The sequence below is a fragment of the Toxotes jaculatrix genome, chromosome 12, assembly GCF_017976425.1.
Source record: "Toxotes jaculatrix isolate fToxJac2 chromosome 12, fToxJac2.pri, whole genome shotgun sequence".
NCBI lineage: Eukaryota > Metazoa > Chordata > Actinopteri > Toxotidae > Toxotes > Toxotes jaculatrix.
Genome location: NC_054405.1, coordinates 22,993,466 through 23,010,733, shown reverse-complemented (window position 1 = coordinate 23,010,733; position 17,268 = coordinate 22,993,466). Strand labels below are relative to the sequence as shown.

The 17,268-nt window shown below is 41.1% G+C and overlaps 1 protein-coding gene across 3 annotated transcripts in view; it reads left to right on the top strand.

Annotated features, from left to right (window-relative positions):
• Positions 1 to 17,268, top strand: part of LOC121190527 (glutamate receptor 4) — a 98,718-nt gene that overhangs the window by 60,810 nt on the left and 20,640 nt on the right. For 2 of the 3 annotated variants that reach the window (XM_041051328.1, XM_041051327.1), the window contains exons 7-11: positions 1,451 to 1,618; positions 2,641 to 2,745; positions 3,920 to 4,030; positions 12,155 to 12,361; positions 15,891 to 16,264. In XM_041051328.1, coding sequence (XP_040907262.1) covers positions 1,451 to 1,618; positions 2,641 to 2,745; positions 3,920 to 4,030; positions 12,155 to 12,361; positions 15,891 to 16,264 — 965 coding nt within the window. Of the gene's footprint in view, positions 1 to 1,450; positions 1,619 to 2,640; positions 2,746 to 3,919; positions 4,031 to 5,136; positions 5,170 to 12,154; positions 12,362 to 15,890; positions 16,265 to 17,268 lie in introns of those variants that run through there. The other variant, XM_041051329.1, reaches the window with a different exon arrangement.

Here is a 17,268-nt window from a genome sequence, read left to right as displayed (position 1 = left end):
TGTTTTATATCGGATACAGATCGCAGGATTATACCATGCTCAAATTGTTGCTTAGAATTAATTGAAGCTGAAATTGTAGTGTATATTTTTGTCTATTATGACAGTTTGCCAAGATACTCACCACCTTCATTGCAGAAATCAGATAAACACTGACTACAGTGATAACAACGTTGATAAGTGTTGGGGGTGTTAGCAACCTTTAAACTTTCTAAAAATGTTTTAAGTGACCTTGCTATGTAGCTAGCTACCTGACCATATTTATGAAAATTAGAAACAAAAAAATGGCCACAAAAAAGGCAACGAGTGTTGCAGAGGTTGTTGTAAGTTGACTTACAGGACAAATAACAATTCTTAAATTGGAATATTTCTTCAATCTGCTGATTCAAGAAACAGAAACTGGCTGATGTCTGAATCATGTCACAGGATCGTCAGTTGTTCTGAAGCTCCATGGGAAGAATTCATCGAACACCATGGAGATGCTCCTGACCGTCAGTTAGTTTATCCCTCACCTCGATTGTTTGTGTATGTGTGTGTGTGTGTGTGTGTGTTACTTTGGGCAGCTTGTCAAAGAGTAACCGGGGGATAGAGTGCAGCAGTCTCCGTAGAGAGCCATAATGTCACAGTGAGCAGTGGGCTAATGAATAGGATTCACCCCCGGCCGGAGGCAAAGTTAATGAACTCCTGCTAGCTGGGATAATTAATGCCAGACTGCTACCCGGCTGGACAAAACACTCGCCTTTTTGCTTTCTTTTTTCCCGCTCGCTTTCCATCTTGCTGCCTTTTCGTCATTCACTCAATTAGTTTTCTCCTGCGCCAGAGGTGAGTTTTAGGGAAATGTATGGCTCATGGGGGAGAGAGTGATTTTCGTAGACGCAAATAATCAGAGGCAACACGGAGTCTTCAGGTCAAAGATAGATTAGGGGAAATGGGGAGGCTTACACTGTGGGGAATATGCTCTTCTCTTCTTGCCCTCTCCTCCTTTCCAGTCCCAGAAAATAATGAGCAGAGTAAAACTGCTGCGTCTCTGCAACAGCCAGGCCGTTACAGCGTACTGCTTGGCCCTGCAGAAAGTCGCCGTGCTCTCAGAGGCAGCCTTACGCAGATTGTTTCTAAAGAGATCTGACCAGCAAATATTGCAGAACACTTTGCCTGTCCAGCTAAATCAGCATTTAATTGGCCTCATACCTTTTTTTTTCTTCTGGTGTGTGTTCCCCAGTGCTGTATGTACCTAAAACAGACAGAACAGCAGTGTGGCCTCCAGGTTACGTTAAGACTGTAGTTTAAAAATCACGTGTTCCCTCCCTGCTGGTTTTTTTAAAGTCCTAACCATAACTCCTCCTGCAGTGTTTTTATGTGATGTTGTTTTATTAGCTGAAGAACCATGTGCATAACCAATGGTGCTCACACACAGCAACATCTGTAACTCTGATCACCTCCTCTTGTCTCCCAGTACACCTCAGCGCTGACATACGACGGGGTGATGGTGATGGCCGAGGCCTTCAGGAACCTGCGCAGGCAGAAAGTGGACATTTCCAGGCGGGGGAACGCCGGCGACTGCCTCGCCAACCCCGCCGCCCCGTGGAACCAAGGCATTGACATGGAGCGCACTCTCAAACAGGTGAGAGAGAGAGAGAGAGACGAGGAACAGCAGGGGGGGATTAAAGAGAAATGCAAGGTGTTTGCAAACAGCTACAGACTGCTGAAGGATAAGACATCACACACTGATGTAATCTCACTGAAGATTTCACAGCTTCCTTTTTTTCTCTCGCAAAAACTGGAAAAAAAAAAACAAAACAAACATGAAGTTTAACCATTTTTCTCCTTCTCATTTTTAGCTTTCTGTCTAAAGCTCAAGTAAATAAAATATAACCTGGTAACTAATAATGTTAAGAGATGCTGGTAGGAGTATTTTTGAACCTTGGACTGGTCGAGACTGATCTTCTAAAATATCTCCTGACTCCATCTCTGTGCTTCATACATAGACATGAGACTGACAGTGATCTTCTCATCTCAAGCTAGATTTGTAGGTGACACGTGGGGTTAATAGGAGTCCCAACCCAGTTATAATTCACCGCCGAACTTCAACTGGCTTCATATTGTATTCACTCTGATCCTCACAATCTCCACCAGCATCAGAAAGCTTTAGGAAAAAACACAATCTGCCCAAGCTGACCAGTCACAGGCCACCTTATGGCATCTCTGCAGCCGTCGTGACCCCCGACACGTAATGACATTTTTGAAGAGGTGTGTGTCAGCTATGGTGTAGCTACAGAACCTGCTCACGTAGCCTCTGTACCAAAATATTGAACTATTCTTTTAATGCCCTCAAAAAGGGTGTTTCAAGTGTGTTCCAGCCTTGTGACGTTCAGAAAGGAAAAGCTGTTATGCCACAGTAAGCTCTATGTACAGCTTTTAGATCATACTTACTACATAAATTGTCACAGGGATGGTGACGTTCTTTATCGGTTTCCTTGAATTGAGCTGTTTTTGTCTTTTTTTGGTAGAAAATTGACCCTGATGGACCCCTTTATATTGCAGTGTTTTATTCTACCTTTGAATACCATACTATACTATACTACACTATACTATACTATACTATACATGGTGCTTATACATTTCTATGTCCTCCTCTGTGTGCAGGTCCGGCTGCAGGGATTAACAGGTAATGTCCAGTTTGACCACTATGGCCGCAGGGTCAACTACACTATGGACGTGTTTGAGCTGAAGAATAATGGACCCAGACGGGTAAAACATCACACCACACTGCTTTCATTTGTGTCATGGATAAATATTCGTCCAAGTAGAGTCAGTAACACTGTACGTTTTAACTCACACAATATATCCTCAGTATGGGCAGAGATATGGGCAGACTGCTGTCATGTGAAGTATCTGGGGGCTGAGACGATGCAGTATGTAGTGTGGCATTTTCTATTATCATAAGTAGGCCTCCAGCATCTCTGCTTCTGTTATGACAGGATGGATGTCTGAAGATGAAATTCAGGGAAAATGGGAAAAAGAGAGAGAGCACTTGTGAGAGTGATGGCAAGAGGGTGAAATGAAATGGAGAGCAATCAAGGTAGAGGAGGAGGAGGGAGGGAGGGGGGTGAGGAAGCAGAGAGGAGCTCCCATCAATCAGGAGCTGCTTTGGCCTGTCGTCCTGCTCACAGCGAGGGTCCTGTGAGGACACTGTGTGTGTGTGTGTGTTTGGGTCACAGCCTCTCTGCTACATTTTCCGTGTTCCTCAATCATCCCGATGCTCCGGCGCACAGGAGGTATTAGCCAATCACAGCTTCTCGTTTCCCTCTGGTTCGCCACCAGCAGCGGCCAACCAGCTGGCTCGCTCAGCGTCTCCACTACAATACACAAGTTTGACACAGTATTGGTTCGCAGATACGTATTGGCTTTTTATTAAAAGTCATACATAATAAGCCAATCGTTGCGGTGTACCTCCTCCCTACATTCTTTTGTTGTATGTTTATATTCTGACCACAGCATATCTCATCTGTCAGTTCCGGTCAGTCAGTCTGACCATGAAGGACGTCTGGAAGACGACAGTAACATCATCTGAACATGACTTTAGACAAAAAGAGGAAGCACAACATCGATCTCAAAATTCGCATACGTTCCTCACTTTGGTCACACGATGACACCACATCGTGATATTTCCTGTTGTTGGACCATTTCACGAATAATGGGAACCGTCTGTTATAGGGTCACAAAGTCAGGAATGCTCAGATACAGAGGGGAGGAGGCTTTCTTCCATGTCGTTTTGGCAGTTACATCCAATTTTGTCAGGCCTCCGTTGTGCTCTTCTGGTGTCGGAGATGCCGTTCACCAAAACTATATTAGCACATGCACTTGAACACATATGCCCAATGTGGGACAGACACTTGTGTTTTCTTTTTTCTTTTCACTGCAGATCGGCTACTGGAACGATGCAGACAAACTGGTGCTGATCCAGGACTCTCCGCTGCTTCCAAATGACACTTCCGGCATGGAGAACCGCACGGTTGTAGTTACTACCATCATGGTAAGAGACTGGCATGTGCTCGCCAACACACACACACACACACACAGACACACACGTATGTATGCACTCATATTCTTAGCAATTTGTAATACCAGGAGACTTTATTATCAGGTGCTGCTGCAGACTACACTGAACATAATAGCTTAGCGATATACAGAGTCAGGGGCCTGAGGTTCAGTGGCTACACATCTTACATCCTATGTCTAACATCAAACCCTGCGTTCAAATCTCCGACACTGACAGAAAAGTGTGGTGGTCAGCTGCACTGTTATGCTTCACCACCTCTTCCTTGTTGAGTGCTTCAGTTATTTTTCTTTTCTGAGGCTCTTTACAAGTACTACTACACTACTCTCTGTATTTTCACTCTGACACTATTAACGACTATTTGTCATGAACCTTGTGTTCTTGGGTAATTTTTCTTGTTTGATGCTGTGTTTTAACACTGTTAGACTGTAGATATGCTGTATGTGTGGAATCTATGGTAAAATTAAACATTTTTCCAGCTTTAAAAAACATCTCTAGTAGTAAAGTTTCCAACAAAGGACTGATGAAGTTCGCAAAAATTCATATTTCAGTACGATGCCCACAATTTAGCACATTTACTTCCCGTGAAGGCCTGTATGTTGTGTGCTACGACCAGAGTTCAAGGATCACAAACTTGGTTACAACAGTACAACATTTTCAGTGAAGAAAGCCTTAAAGAAATGGGATTTATTTTTATTATTCCTATAGTAACATCTACAAAACATTATACAGCTGCAGAACTAACTACTGCCACTTAGATTTCCTTTTATTGCACCAATAAACATCTCGAGAAAAGCAGCTACGCAACCAGCTGCCGTTACGGAGGCTTTTGTTCTTGTTGTAGGGATGAAAGAGTTCATAAAAGAGTTTCATACACCTACAAAACCAATCAAAGCATTTTACACATGATAGAAATGAATGGCCTTTGCATGGCATGTGAATCTCTGGCTGTAACAGTGACTCTGACGTGGCTGACTTGAGTAAAGCAGCCAGATGTTGACCGTACATGTAGCAGCTGAGTGGAGGAGGGAAGGAGGTGGGAATGGAGAGTCACAGCTCAGCACAATCCTCCCTCTTTTCAGCCCCTGATGAGGAACCCCATTTTAAGAAACTGAGCCCCAGTTGGACGCAAGCAGGATATGAAAGCCCTTAATGGCAGAGTGATGGACACAACAACCCGAGCCAAAATGACGCCCTAAAGACACTGGGCGAGAGGAGAGACACGGCAACTATGTTAATGGACACCCTGTTCAGAAATCTGAACAAGAAATGGAGCCACTCAGAGCTGTAATGGAGCCCCTCGAGAGGAAAATGAAATGCAAATCGAGGTCTTTTTTTAAGGACGGTGCTTGCGGATGGACACCCATTGAGGCTAAAATGGGTCCCCAACTCCTAACAGCACAGTATCTGTTTACTAGCATAAACAAAGTCCCACTACACCTGTTTGTGTGTACTAGATTCATACATTGTCATGCCCCGTGTGTTTGTGTGGCCAGTCACAGCTTGAATGCCATCCCGGTTTGAATTTGTAATTTTTGCAAAGATCTATGGGCCCCGAGATAAAAAGTGACACGTTGCCAGAACGTGAATATACATTATGTCTTAACTGAATTACTGTTTACTCTAAATCTGTCACTTTCCCCGACTACCTGCTCTACCTTGCAGCACGTTACACACTCACAGGGCTTCCTGTAAGCCTTAAAACTGCTTAGAAAGACTAATGCTCCCATAATCATTCCAGTTCATATCCATCATGCTTTTCTGCAGGATGATATATTATTATAGTTACGTTGTGATGGCTGCCTTTCACTCCCGCTTTTAATGTTTGTTCGCCGTGTTCATGAGAGGGATGTTTGTTTAGCATAAACTTCCTCTGTGTCTTAGGAACTTGTAGGGAGCACATATTTAACAAAAATGTACTCATTTGTCATCAAACATAAACCAGTCGCCCCCTGGTTTCTGTGTTTGATCAAACGAGGCAAACCGAACCTGTCTCAACACTGTGTGCACAGCAGTGAAATCAGCATCAATTCTGTCGTCTGACTGCAGATTTAAAGTTAGGTTCTCGCTCTTTTCCGCTGCAGAAAGTTGCTAAACCACTCCACGGGGCTTCTCTTAACTTGAACTTTAAAGACGCCTGTGAGGCTTTTGTACTAGAACAACAACAAAAGCAGAAGTAGCAATGATACTGTTGTTGATATTCTTTCATGTTTAAGTGAGCATGAGATCTGAGTCTAAGTGCAGACCAGGACAATCTGTATGGCTGCCCAAAAGAGCCTCAAACCACCTCATAGTTTTTTTGTTTTTTTTTCCTTGCTATCTTGTTTCATCTTTTAAATTTTCTCCCTACAATGTTTAGCTGTGTGTTGTACTCTCAGTTCTGCCAGAGGCCATTTGGATCAGGTGTTATTATTCTAGAGTTCTGCACAGGGCCAAAAACCAAAACCCAAACTCAGCCTGTACAGGACCTGACCTAACTGAACTTTGTTGGTACTGCTGAGTTTCAGACTCAAGCCCGAAACCTGTGGCAATATTTTTGTTATTTCTTCCCCAAAGTTGTCTGCTTGCTGTGGAAAGACTTTCTCACAAATACACAAGTAAAATAATAACTAATGGCAATGGCATAGAATGGTGGCCCACCAGTAAACGATAAACCTTAGCCAACGTGGAACAGTATTGCATATTTATTATAAATAATGAATTATCTGATGGTAAATATCCAGACATTTCTAATCCACATCAGAGCTTTGTACAGGCACCATCCAGATGCTCCTTACGAGTAAGTGTTGTGGAGGAAGGTTGGAGGATTTTGTGTCTTGTTGTCACAATATGGTCATAATATTTCCACAGTTCTCTGGGGATTTTAAGAAGCTCCCCTTTTTGCACGTTTATGCTTGATTTAATCCGTTATTGTTGGGTTTCACTTTGTATATAGCTATCTCAGACTGTTAACAGACAACAGATCTCTGTGATGTCTCCAGCCGTAGCTTCTGGGAAGTTGATGCATCAACAGAAAAGCTCCCACAGACAAGGACAAAGCTTGACTGTCATCGCATTGGCAGGACAAGGCTGAAAGCTTTGATGAAGTGTGTCTTGGCTTTAAACTCCTCCATTGCACTTTAAACCTGGCGCACTATCAATCTGCCAGATGGAAAGAAGCACAGACAAGGTCCTGCTGTAATTATGTTTTTGTTTAGCCTTTGTTCAAGGAATTCTGGGGGAGGACATGTTTGGATTTTATGAACAGTGAGCACTTTGAAAACCAAAGTTCCTCATGATGGTGCAACAGCAGCACACTGAGAACACATTGGGCTTCATGCAAGAAGCACATTTATGAACAGCTTCGTTCTTAAGTAGCACATACGAGATAAAATAAATAAAATCAGTAATTTTCCTCATGTTTAGAATTACTTGTAAGCACAAACAGAAATTATCAGTCATCCATGTCAAATCTTGTCTGAAATTGTTCTACAATTCAGTAGTCAGAAGAAAAGAGTCCAGCAGCCGCCTCAGAGTCTTTTAGGAGGTGAACTTCAGGTGTCATCCATCTCTGTGACTCTCACAGCAACAGCTGTTTTTTGGCATCTAACTTCATGTCAGATTATTCCTTCTTTATTTCTGCCTCAGAAAAGGTCTCTGATGACACACTGTTCACAGGTTTAGACAGGGTTTTTGCAAGTGCCGTAATACCACCACTGACACTGCTAAATATGTTATGTAGATATTTGCTGACCTCCAACAACAGGCCTTCGAGCTCCAAGTTCTTCCTTTTACTCTTGTGTGACATTTTTGTGAATGAAAACTGCCAACAAATGGAGAAGAACAGGTAGTGCAATGTAGCATTCATTCATTCTGCTAATTATCAAAATATGGCTAAAAGGGTTTTCTAAATTCGACTTTGAACCGTTGTTAGACTAAACCTAACAAGTGAGAGAGGTTTAGGTTAAGAATATGGAAGTGTTCTTTTAAAGGTAAAAATTACATTAAAAGAGAAAAACAAAACAGCACTTATTCTTTAAAAAAAATTGTGAGATTTATACAGCAGTGTTTTTCACACATAGAATTTAAATTCGAAACCTTAAATTCTTCTTTAAATTTTTAGTTGTACTTTGTTTTTGCTGCTGAAAGTAGCAAACAGTGACTGCTGCAAGTGTTCAGTTTGTAAATGAGGTTGAGGCCAAAACCCACGACAAGACCACGATGTCCCACTGCAGCAACCAGTCGAGTGCACTTCAAGTGAAAAAGTGGACGAAATATTTCATTTTTCTATTTGTGCTTTAAATGTTCTCCCGATTTTCAGTGTCATACAGTCGCATTAAATCAAAGTCAAATAACAATGTGATTAGTGCCTCAGTTGGCTCCTGATGAGAGAAACCCAGAAATGAGTCATTTACTGAGAAGCATTAATCTGAGTTTGCTTCCTAAAATGTTTTGGGCTCATATTACTGTACATCACGGACCATCTTTTTGCTGCTCGTTACTGCTCGTATTCGCACACAAAATCAAACAGGTAGATTTTACACAGTGCTGTCAGTACGTACGTGTGTACCCACATGTATGTACGTATGGATTGGTGACATCAAGTGGGCCCCGTACTGTGAGTGCGTGTGTGTGTTCGTGTGCTTTTAATGGCATGTTTAATTAGTCTCATTAGGCAGTGAGTGAAGCATTGTGCTTGTGATTATTGACCAGCCTGTCAGCCATGCTGGCCTTTACTGCGAAGACCTCTGAAACACTGCTCTCCTCTTGTGCCAGAAACACTGACTGAATCCTTTATCTCTGCCTCTTCGCCTACTCCTCCGGCTGCCAGCGCTGTCACACACCCTGCTATAATAAATCATATGGATTATGGCTGTTTCCTCTTTGATTTGCATCCAAAACAGCTGCGAAAATCAACCCTCAAATAATGTTTCTGTCGCTAAATCATGAATTGTTTTCAGGCCAATGTAAAATGTCGAGTAACCAGTTGGAGGAACTACAGCAATGTTTCACATGAAGTGGTGCTCAGACGACAGTTAATGAGCAGAGTTTATATGTGAATTTATTTGTGATTATAGCATCTGTAATATTATGCCAGTGTCTTTCGTGATGGTGCCACTGAAGATCACCAGAGTCAGAAAGTTTCAAACCTTACTCGCAGTGTTTTCAAATTTAGGACAAATTAGATGTTAAATAATTTCTGAACAATTTCCCTAATAATTTCCTGTGAAGTTTCCCAAGATGAACTTTGTAATTTGTCATTAATCATTGTTGAAATAGGAATTTCTTTAGAGGAAAAGTTCTATTATTATTGGACAATTTATTCTCCTTGTGCCTTGAACTGTATGCGTCCTTAGAGACATATTTTCAGCTCTCTAAGTTCGACCAGCAAATAACTGGAGCTATTTCACTCAAAGTGTGGTAACACTGTCTGTATTTTCCCTACAATTTGGTAACAAATGATATATTTCTTTCTAGGAAACTTCTTGGAAATTGTTCGTAAATTACGGACCCACAAAATGAGGCTGAGTCTTTATGTGGTTATAGCTTTCGAATTATTCTCATTGCCCCAAATTTTGTTTTGTAGAAAAATGAAGATTGTAGACAGATGAAGTAAAAATAAGTCTAGTCCATTTGTAGCTTTCAGCTCATTATTCTGTGTCCCTAAGTACCAGTGTGCTTTCCTGTCTGCCGCAGTATATTTTTTGATACTACCATGACGTTTCAAACCCTTTGCAAAGGGGCTTTAAGACATATTCGGTAATGCTTTATTTTACAGATCCCTAATTTCTGAATGATTTCCTAGGAAGTGTCCTGGAAAGAACTATGTCATTTTGTAGTAATTATAGGAAAAACTGGAATTTCCTGGAAAGAAAAGCTGCATTTAAACCCAAGTAAACATTAATTTGTTATTTATTTATCATTGGAAATGTAATTCTTTGTATACAGCATGTTGTTGCCTGTACACCAGTGTCACAGTGCTGCGTGTTCAGATGTCCTGCTGTGCACTGACTAAAAGACTCTCTACAGTAAATTAGGCTGTATTTTCCCCCTAATTAGGACCAAATTACATAGTTATTTCCAGGAAACTGTAATTCTTAATAATAAGGATACTGTATAGTTAACGGCAAAATGTTCATCTTTGTTCGACAATTTTGTAATAAGCTTATACATTTTTTTTTAATTCGCTTAGTATCGATGATATTAAGCACATGAATGCTCTTCAAGTGAAGAGGAGCTTTTTGTGTTGTCCATATTCTGTTAAAATTAATATTTGACTGACTTTTTTGTGCAAGAGCAGCTGTGAAACATACATTTCAGATTACGAAATGTCTCATTGTGACACGAAAATGCTAAATTGTGCCATCATTATGTTGTACAGTAACATTTTGTTGTGCCGCAGGCTCAGCCACGCATTTGCATTCTCTCCCTGCTGAGGAGTCTTTGGTTTACCTTGCTTTGGCCTGGGGCAATGTCAAGCAAACACGTCTCCAGAATAAATTGCTCCTGTTCTCAATTTGCAATAGGCTGCCTTCCATGACAAAAAGTAATTTGTTTGGAAATATAAGTGCACAAACCAGACGAGGGTTACATTTAGATCACTTTCTGAGCAACGGCAAATCTAATGATCTATAACCTACCGCTGGTTACAGTGCAGACTGATGTAGCCACCCCTGATTACTTTAAGCGTTCACATCGAGTCAGTCTTGTTTTAGGTATTAAGTCATTCAGTCTGACTGCAGCTCATTTCTCACTTCCCTTTAGCTTTAACTCTGCCTCCGTTTCTGCTTAGTCATGCATTCCTTCCTCCTATTTGAGTCTCTGTGCATCAGGCATCCACATTAACACTTTGAGGATTTTTTTTTTTTCTGCCTAAACTCCAGTCTGTGCTGCGTATATACAGCATGAAGCTGTCACTATGATTACACGTGCATCCCTTTCTGTTGTACAACACTAAATTATCTTTAGGAAAGAAATGCATCTCCCAGCAGGAGGGATCAAGTCAGTTTAAAGACATTAAATTTAAAGCTGCACTATGTTGTTTTTGTACTTGGATAGACCAAGGTGACAGTCGGAAATACAGGAATTTTATAAAGTTTGAATTACTCAGTAGAGTTAAAAGGATTTGACTCAGTATCCAGTGTCCCAGAAGTAAATGTCTTCATTTCAGAGACTTACACAGCTTGGATGGACACAAAATCTCCCAGTTTCAATACAAATGATGACCAATTACATAATAAAATATATGGTTCTCTGATTAGAAAGTCAAAGATAGAAATGTGTGCACATGAAAACTTAAGTAGCAAAATCAACTCTGACTCCCAAGGTGCATCTCTGTAAGAAGCATCCAGTCGTGAAGCTTAAACTTAAACGCTGCTAATGATTATATGAATCAAGTTTTGACACAAAGACTAAGACGCTGTATTTGGTTCCAAACTGTGTTTCAAGTGTTGTGAGTTGTCTTTGCCTCTAGTTCCTGCCTCTGACTGTCTTCTTCTTTGTAATGGCTATAGTGGTAGCATCTTTAATTAAATATGCTGTGTCATATTGCTTATGTTAATATTGAGTATTTGGTGCAGCTTTAAAATGTTGCTTTTAAAAAAAAAAAAAAAAAAAAAATGTTTTATGATAAATCATGTGCAGCGCTGATGAAACTGAATGTCCCCTGTGGAGGTTTCTTGTATATAAACACAGTTACCCAAACGCATCATGTGTATCTTTGAGGCCTAATAAAAACATCAAATGCATTTCCTGCCTTATAAAACTTTTAAAGCCTACATCATTTACATCCATGTTTGCTAGCTTGCAGTCTTTTTCTGCCACCAAATATTGATCAATTAAGTAGCATGACATCATTGGCAAGAATGTGTATTTCATCACCTGCATGCTCACACATGAGATATAAACAAAACAGCCTGCTCATCAAAACATTGCTCCATAGCACTCCTAGTGTTAAAAAACCTCACGGGGAACTTTTAACCTCAGCCCTGGTTGGTATTAGTGAGCCACAGCTCCTGCTTGTCATTCTGTTGTCTGTTGCTGTGTTGATGAGTCATTGTCTCATGTCTGCGTGTCTGTATGTCTGATGGTTTGGTTCACTGGTTATGGTCCCTTGTGTAGGAGGGTCCCTACGTGATGCTCAAGAAGAACTGGGAGATGTACGAGGGCAACGACCAGTACGAGGGATACTGCGTGGACCTGGCCTCGGAGATCGCCAAGCACATCGGCATCAAGTACAAGATCTCCATCGTCCCCGATGGAAAGTACGGCGCCAGGGACCCAGAGACGAAGATCTGGAACGGCATGGTCGGGGAGCTGGTGTACGGGGTAAGAGCCTTTGTGTTCACCCTTTGGATGTCAGGAAGCGGTTTGTTTCCCAGCTCCCTAAAGCACCATTTTGGACAGAAATTAGCTTTTCATCTAATCTGACTCATCACATTCAACTCTAATTTTATGCTGTCAGTTAGATTCATGATGGTATTTAAAGACAACAGTGTGTCTTCTTCTAATCTGTTAGCACTAACAATAAATTCATACAGCAGCTTGGCCTATGACAAGCTGGAAAAGCTGGTTTTCAGCTCTCTTAAAGCTGAAAATGGCCAGAAATTAGTCATAAAAGTCAAATTCATTCACTCACACTTTAAGCAGTGAGTCCATAAAAGCAAGATACATTAACTAGAACAATTTGTTCATCATTTGGTATCAACATGATCATATGAAAATCACAATGAGTAATAAATATAGACTTTATAAGTTTGTGCTTACTGAAATGTAATTATTTTAATGGAATTATATTACTATAAATTCTCAAATAAAAACCATTATGTATTTAAATTATGGCCCGACTCTCAAATTATCGCAGTGGCCAGAACAAACACATAAAGGCTTGGTAAAAAAAAAACAAACTGAGGGAAGGAAACTTTCCTGTACTCTCGTAGCTCACGTGGTAATTAAAGCATAATGTCATGTCACTCTGCTTTTTATTGACCACGCTAGCAGCATGGCCCCAGGGCTGGCAGACTGAAAAATTTGAACAACCATTGAATGGATTGCCATGAAATTTTTATAACTTTGAATCCCTGCAGCTCAGCTGGTGGTTCAGCTGGACTGAAACACCGGGTCCCATTCTCAATGAACAGCAGCCCATCGCTCCCACGGCTTTTCAGTCTGTACGTTTGAGCGGCCCATTACTGTTCCTGCAGATGTTTCAAATTAAAAGCTCAGTATGAATGTAATGCCTTTAATGTGAAATATCTGTGCAGTGTGAAGAAACTTAAATCATAATAATGAAATCATAATAATGAAATCAAAACAGTATTGTTTACTGAAAACAGAGAAACTCACAGATGTATCAGTTGCATCAACTGAATATGAAAACTAGTTCAGAAAACAAGAAGGCTTCTTATTAAAACATATGTTAAAACATAAGGAAATTTAAGGCCTGGTTCTCAGTGCAGTCAAGATAAATAGCTCCTCACAGCCACTATTTCATAGTTTCTAAAATACTCTTATGTCTTGTAATGTGGAGAATACTGGTTTTGCTGGACAGGAAGTCTCTGTGCAAACAGTGTTTCTTGAACTGCAGAGTTTGGCTTAATCTCCGTCTGAAGCACTGCTGTGTTGTGTTGTTGTGTAGATAATTAAACCCATCTGAAATGAAACTGTAAACAGACTAGCAGTCTCTGGTGGTACCAATGCTAGCAGGAAGGGCGGGGGAATTAGTGTAGCATTAGAGCAGAGCTTTTGAAGGGGTGAAAGAGGAGAAGCAGGGGTGTGGAGCTTGGTGAAGAATCTCTGAGGTGATGGTTTGATTTGGGCTGAGGTGCCTTTCTGCTGCTGACCTTGGTGTGGGATGAAAAAGGATGCAAGAATGTGGTATGGGATGATGCTGGGATTTCAGAGCCTAAAAGGCATCAAAGCAAAGAAAGAGAGGTATATCTGTGAATAGAAACATATAGAAAACTATTAAAAGTGAAGATTTTTGTCATTTAAATTAAATTAGAATTGAATTTAGGTTCAGTTATGGTTTAATTAATCAATCAATAAAGGTATCATTTCCTATCAGACATTCTGTCAGAGGTCATAGTACAATAATTATTTGACCTTTGTTTTTCCCAGAAAACATTCTTTGCTGTATTGTACAGTGTTTTAGACCAAAAGAGACAAGAAAAGCAGCTTTTTCAGTCGTTTTTTGTGATGAGCTAAGTGGCATTTTCACAAAGTGGCATTTTACTCACCTGCGCCTCTTCGGTGCTGCAGTGACTCACTGTGAAGTCGACTGCGACGAGGAGAGGCACAGTTTGGGATGTGTCAGGACTGATCAAGCAGTATGGAGCACTTTCGGTGCACAGAGTGACCAGGTTGGTCAAACGCACAGGAACAAAAGGTGCAGCTGTGCCCTCCGCTACTTTCATCTCTTTAACAAGCATTGTGAGTGGAAACACATCCTGTTCAAAAGCTTTGCTTTGAATGGGACACATGCCCGGCAAAATTACTTTAATACAAACCCCTTAACTGGGAAACTTAAGTGTGAATGTTGTGCTTTGTCCAAGAACAGCTGTCATTACTCTTTTGGATGTTAACTCTATCAGTTCCAGGACAGAAATTGTGTTGGGGTTTTTTTTGTTGTTTTTTTTGCGGAATCCTCCATATTATAACTAAAAATTAACTTTAAAGGTAAAAGCGTAAAGGATTAAGAATCAAACCAAGACCAAGGTTTGGGGTAAAGATCCATGGTTGCACCAGAAAAGAGAGAGAATCAACAATGGCAAATTTAGTGAAAGAGCCTTGTAAGTATAGTAATAAAAAATTGTGTGTGACTTTGCATGTTTGAAACTATATGCTGTGCACTAGTGTGTAAAGTCAGTAGTGCACTATTCAGTGTGTGGCTGGGGGCACGGGGGATGCTGGTAGCTTTTTCTACAGCGTTCATGGGAACGTCTGAGGACATGGAAGCTGTCAGCACTTTCCCGTCTAAGACTTTGCTCAGAGACCATTCATTTCTTCCCGGCTCTCCCCGAAAAGCCCTGCGCTACCACAAAAGCCCTGCCTCCTTTTAACCTGCCATGTATTTTAGCACATACTAAATGCCCCGAGGCTGTCATCTTAGTGCATTTTGCTGAGGATGAAAGAACTTAAATCTCTTTCATTTTCTTTCCCTCGTCCCTGTTTTCTCCTTTCCTACCTCCTTAAGTGTCAGATGGTCATAATGAAACTTTAAATTCTTGCTGATACTAAGTCCTTTGCTCCCAAGCCAGGCAGACAAGGTCACACAAATGGTGCTAAGTCACTAACTTTAATCTGGTTAGTGGATTTTCAGCAAGCCAGTATGCATTTTTTTCCACAGCTGCAGACCTCAGAGGTGGATGTATCCCATTTTTGCCTTCCTGTGCTGTAAGCATATTTCTCTGACACATTATTTTATCCTCCCTGCTGATTCCCCCAGAGTTTCAGCTAAGCCTCTCAGCTTTAGAGAGGGTTTCAGAATTTCTTTTTCAATTTCTTTTCTTTCTCTCTGTCTTAACTTGATCACTCTGAGATGTATTCAGCCGCCGTCTAAACTTGATCGCTCAGAGATTTGTTCAGTCAAGGGAGAAATTCAGACAAAATGACACTGAAGAAGTTGAAGAAGAAGAAATGGGGTAATTGTTGTTGTTGTTTTATGATGGCTGGCTAGCTGTTGGCCTTTGGGATGTCATATCTGTGACTAAGTGATGTTTGATTGTTGCATGGCACAGCTCAGAGAGATGATCCATCATTTACATTTGTTTATCTGTCATCGTTTGGATTTAGAGTTGCTCTCAGGGAGGCTCATTCAGATGTCTAATCAAAAACCTCTTCATCCAAATCCCCACAGAAAGCGGAAATCGCTGTGGCCCCTTTGACTATCACGTTGGTCCGGGAGGAGGTGATCGATTTCTCCAAGCCCTTCATGTCGCTGGGCATTTCCATCATGATCAAGAAGCCCCAGAAATCCAAACCAGGGGTGTTCTCCTTCCTGGACCCGTTGGCCTACGAGATCTGGATGTGCATCGTGTTTGCGTATATCGGCGTGAGCGTGGTGCTCTTCCTGGTCAGCCGCTTCAGCCCGTACGAATGGCACACCGAGGAGCCCGAAGAGGGCACTGACGGTCCGCCAAGTGACCAGCCCCCCAATGAGTTTGGTATCTTCAACTCCCTCTGGTTCTCCCTGGGCGCCTTCATGCAGCAGGGCTGTGATATCTCCCCCAGGTAAGCCGGACTTTAATTCCACTGTCAAAGAAGTCACTCAGTATTTGCTAGAAAATCTCAAAGCTCTTTTCTCCTCAGGCTGGGGACGCATCACATGACCTCGAGGCCAGTTATAATCACAATGTGCCATCACGTCTGATTGGATTGTGCCTGTGTCAGTCTAGACCATCATACAGATGACACTCAGTACTTAAATCCCTCGCCTGCCAGTCCAGTCTAGACCTTCGTCATTATTTCAGACACATTTGATTGACAAAAACAGAAACTGGACAAGTTTGGACACTCTCCTGTGACAAGCAGTGGCCTGTGACAGTGAAGAGGAAAAAAAAACACACATTAGTCATGTTAAATTATCACTAGCACCAAAAATCAGGAGTTTCTAATTTTCAAATTGAGCTAATTGTAAGGTGCATCTGTACAACACAAGATGGAAAATAATCCTCAACTGACAGGTTCTGTGAGCGTGATTTTCAGTATCTTTCCCAGCCCTAACAGCTGTGTAGTGTGTCCTTAACTTGAGTCATAGCTGACCTTCACATTAAAGCTAGAGCCTCCATTATAATCCATGGAAATACTTGAAAAATCCACCAGTTTCTGCCTGTTGTGACTTTTCTCATTGACTCAGTTGGTTCAACATCTGTGTGAGGATTGTGTTCTACGATACATTTTCATGATAACCATTTAGTAGTCTAATCTCTGGAATAACTGTATTTCTTTATTGATTTTATACAGTACACTACTTTATTGATTTTATACAGTACATTACTTTAATGATGCGAACAACCTATAAATTAGTAATTCATTTACAACAAGTGTTGATTATGTAGTGTTGGTTATATATGACCCTAAGGATGAAAATAAAAATGCTCTGTGTTTACAGCAGTAGTTCAAACTTTGGGAAATATTCTTATTTGTGTTCTTTCTGAGAGTGAGATGAGAAGATCGATATTAATCTCATGTCTGTGTGTTAAGTACGGAGTTACAGTCATATAAGCTTAGCCACA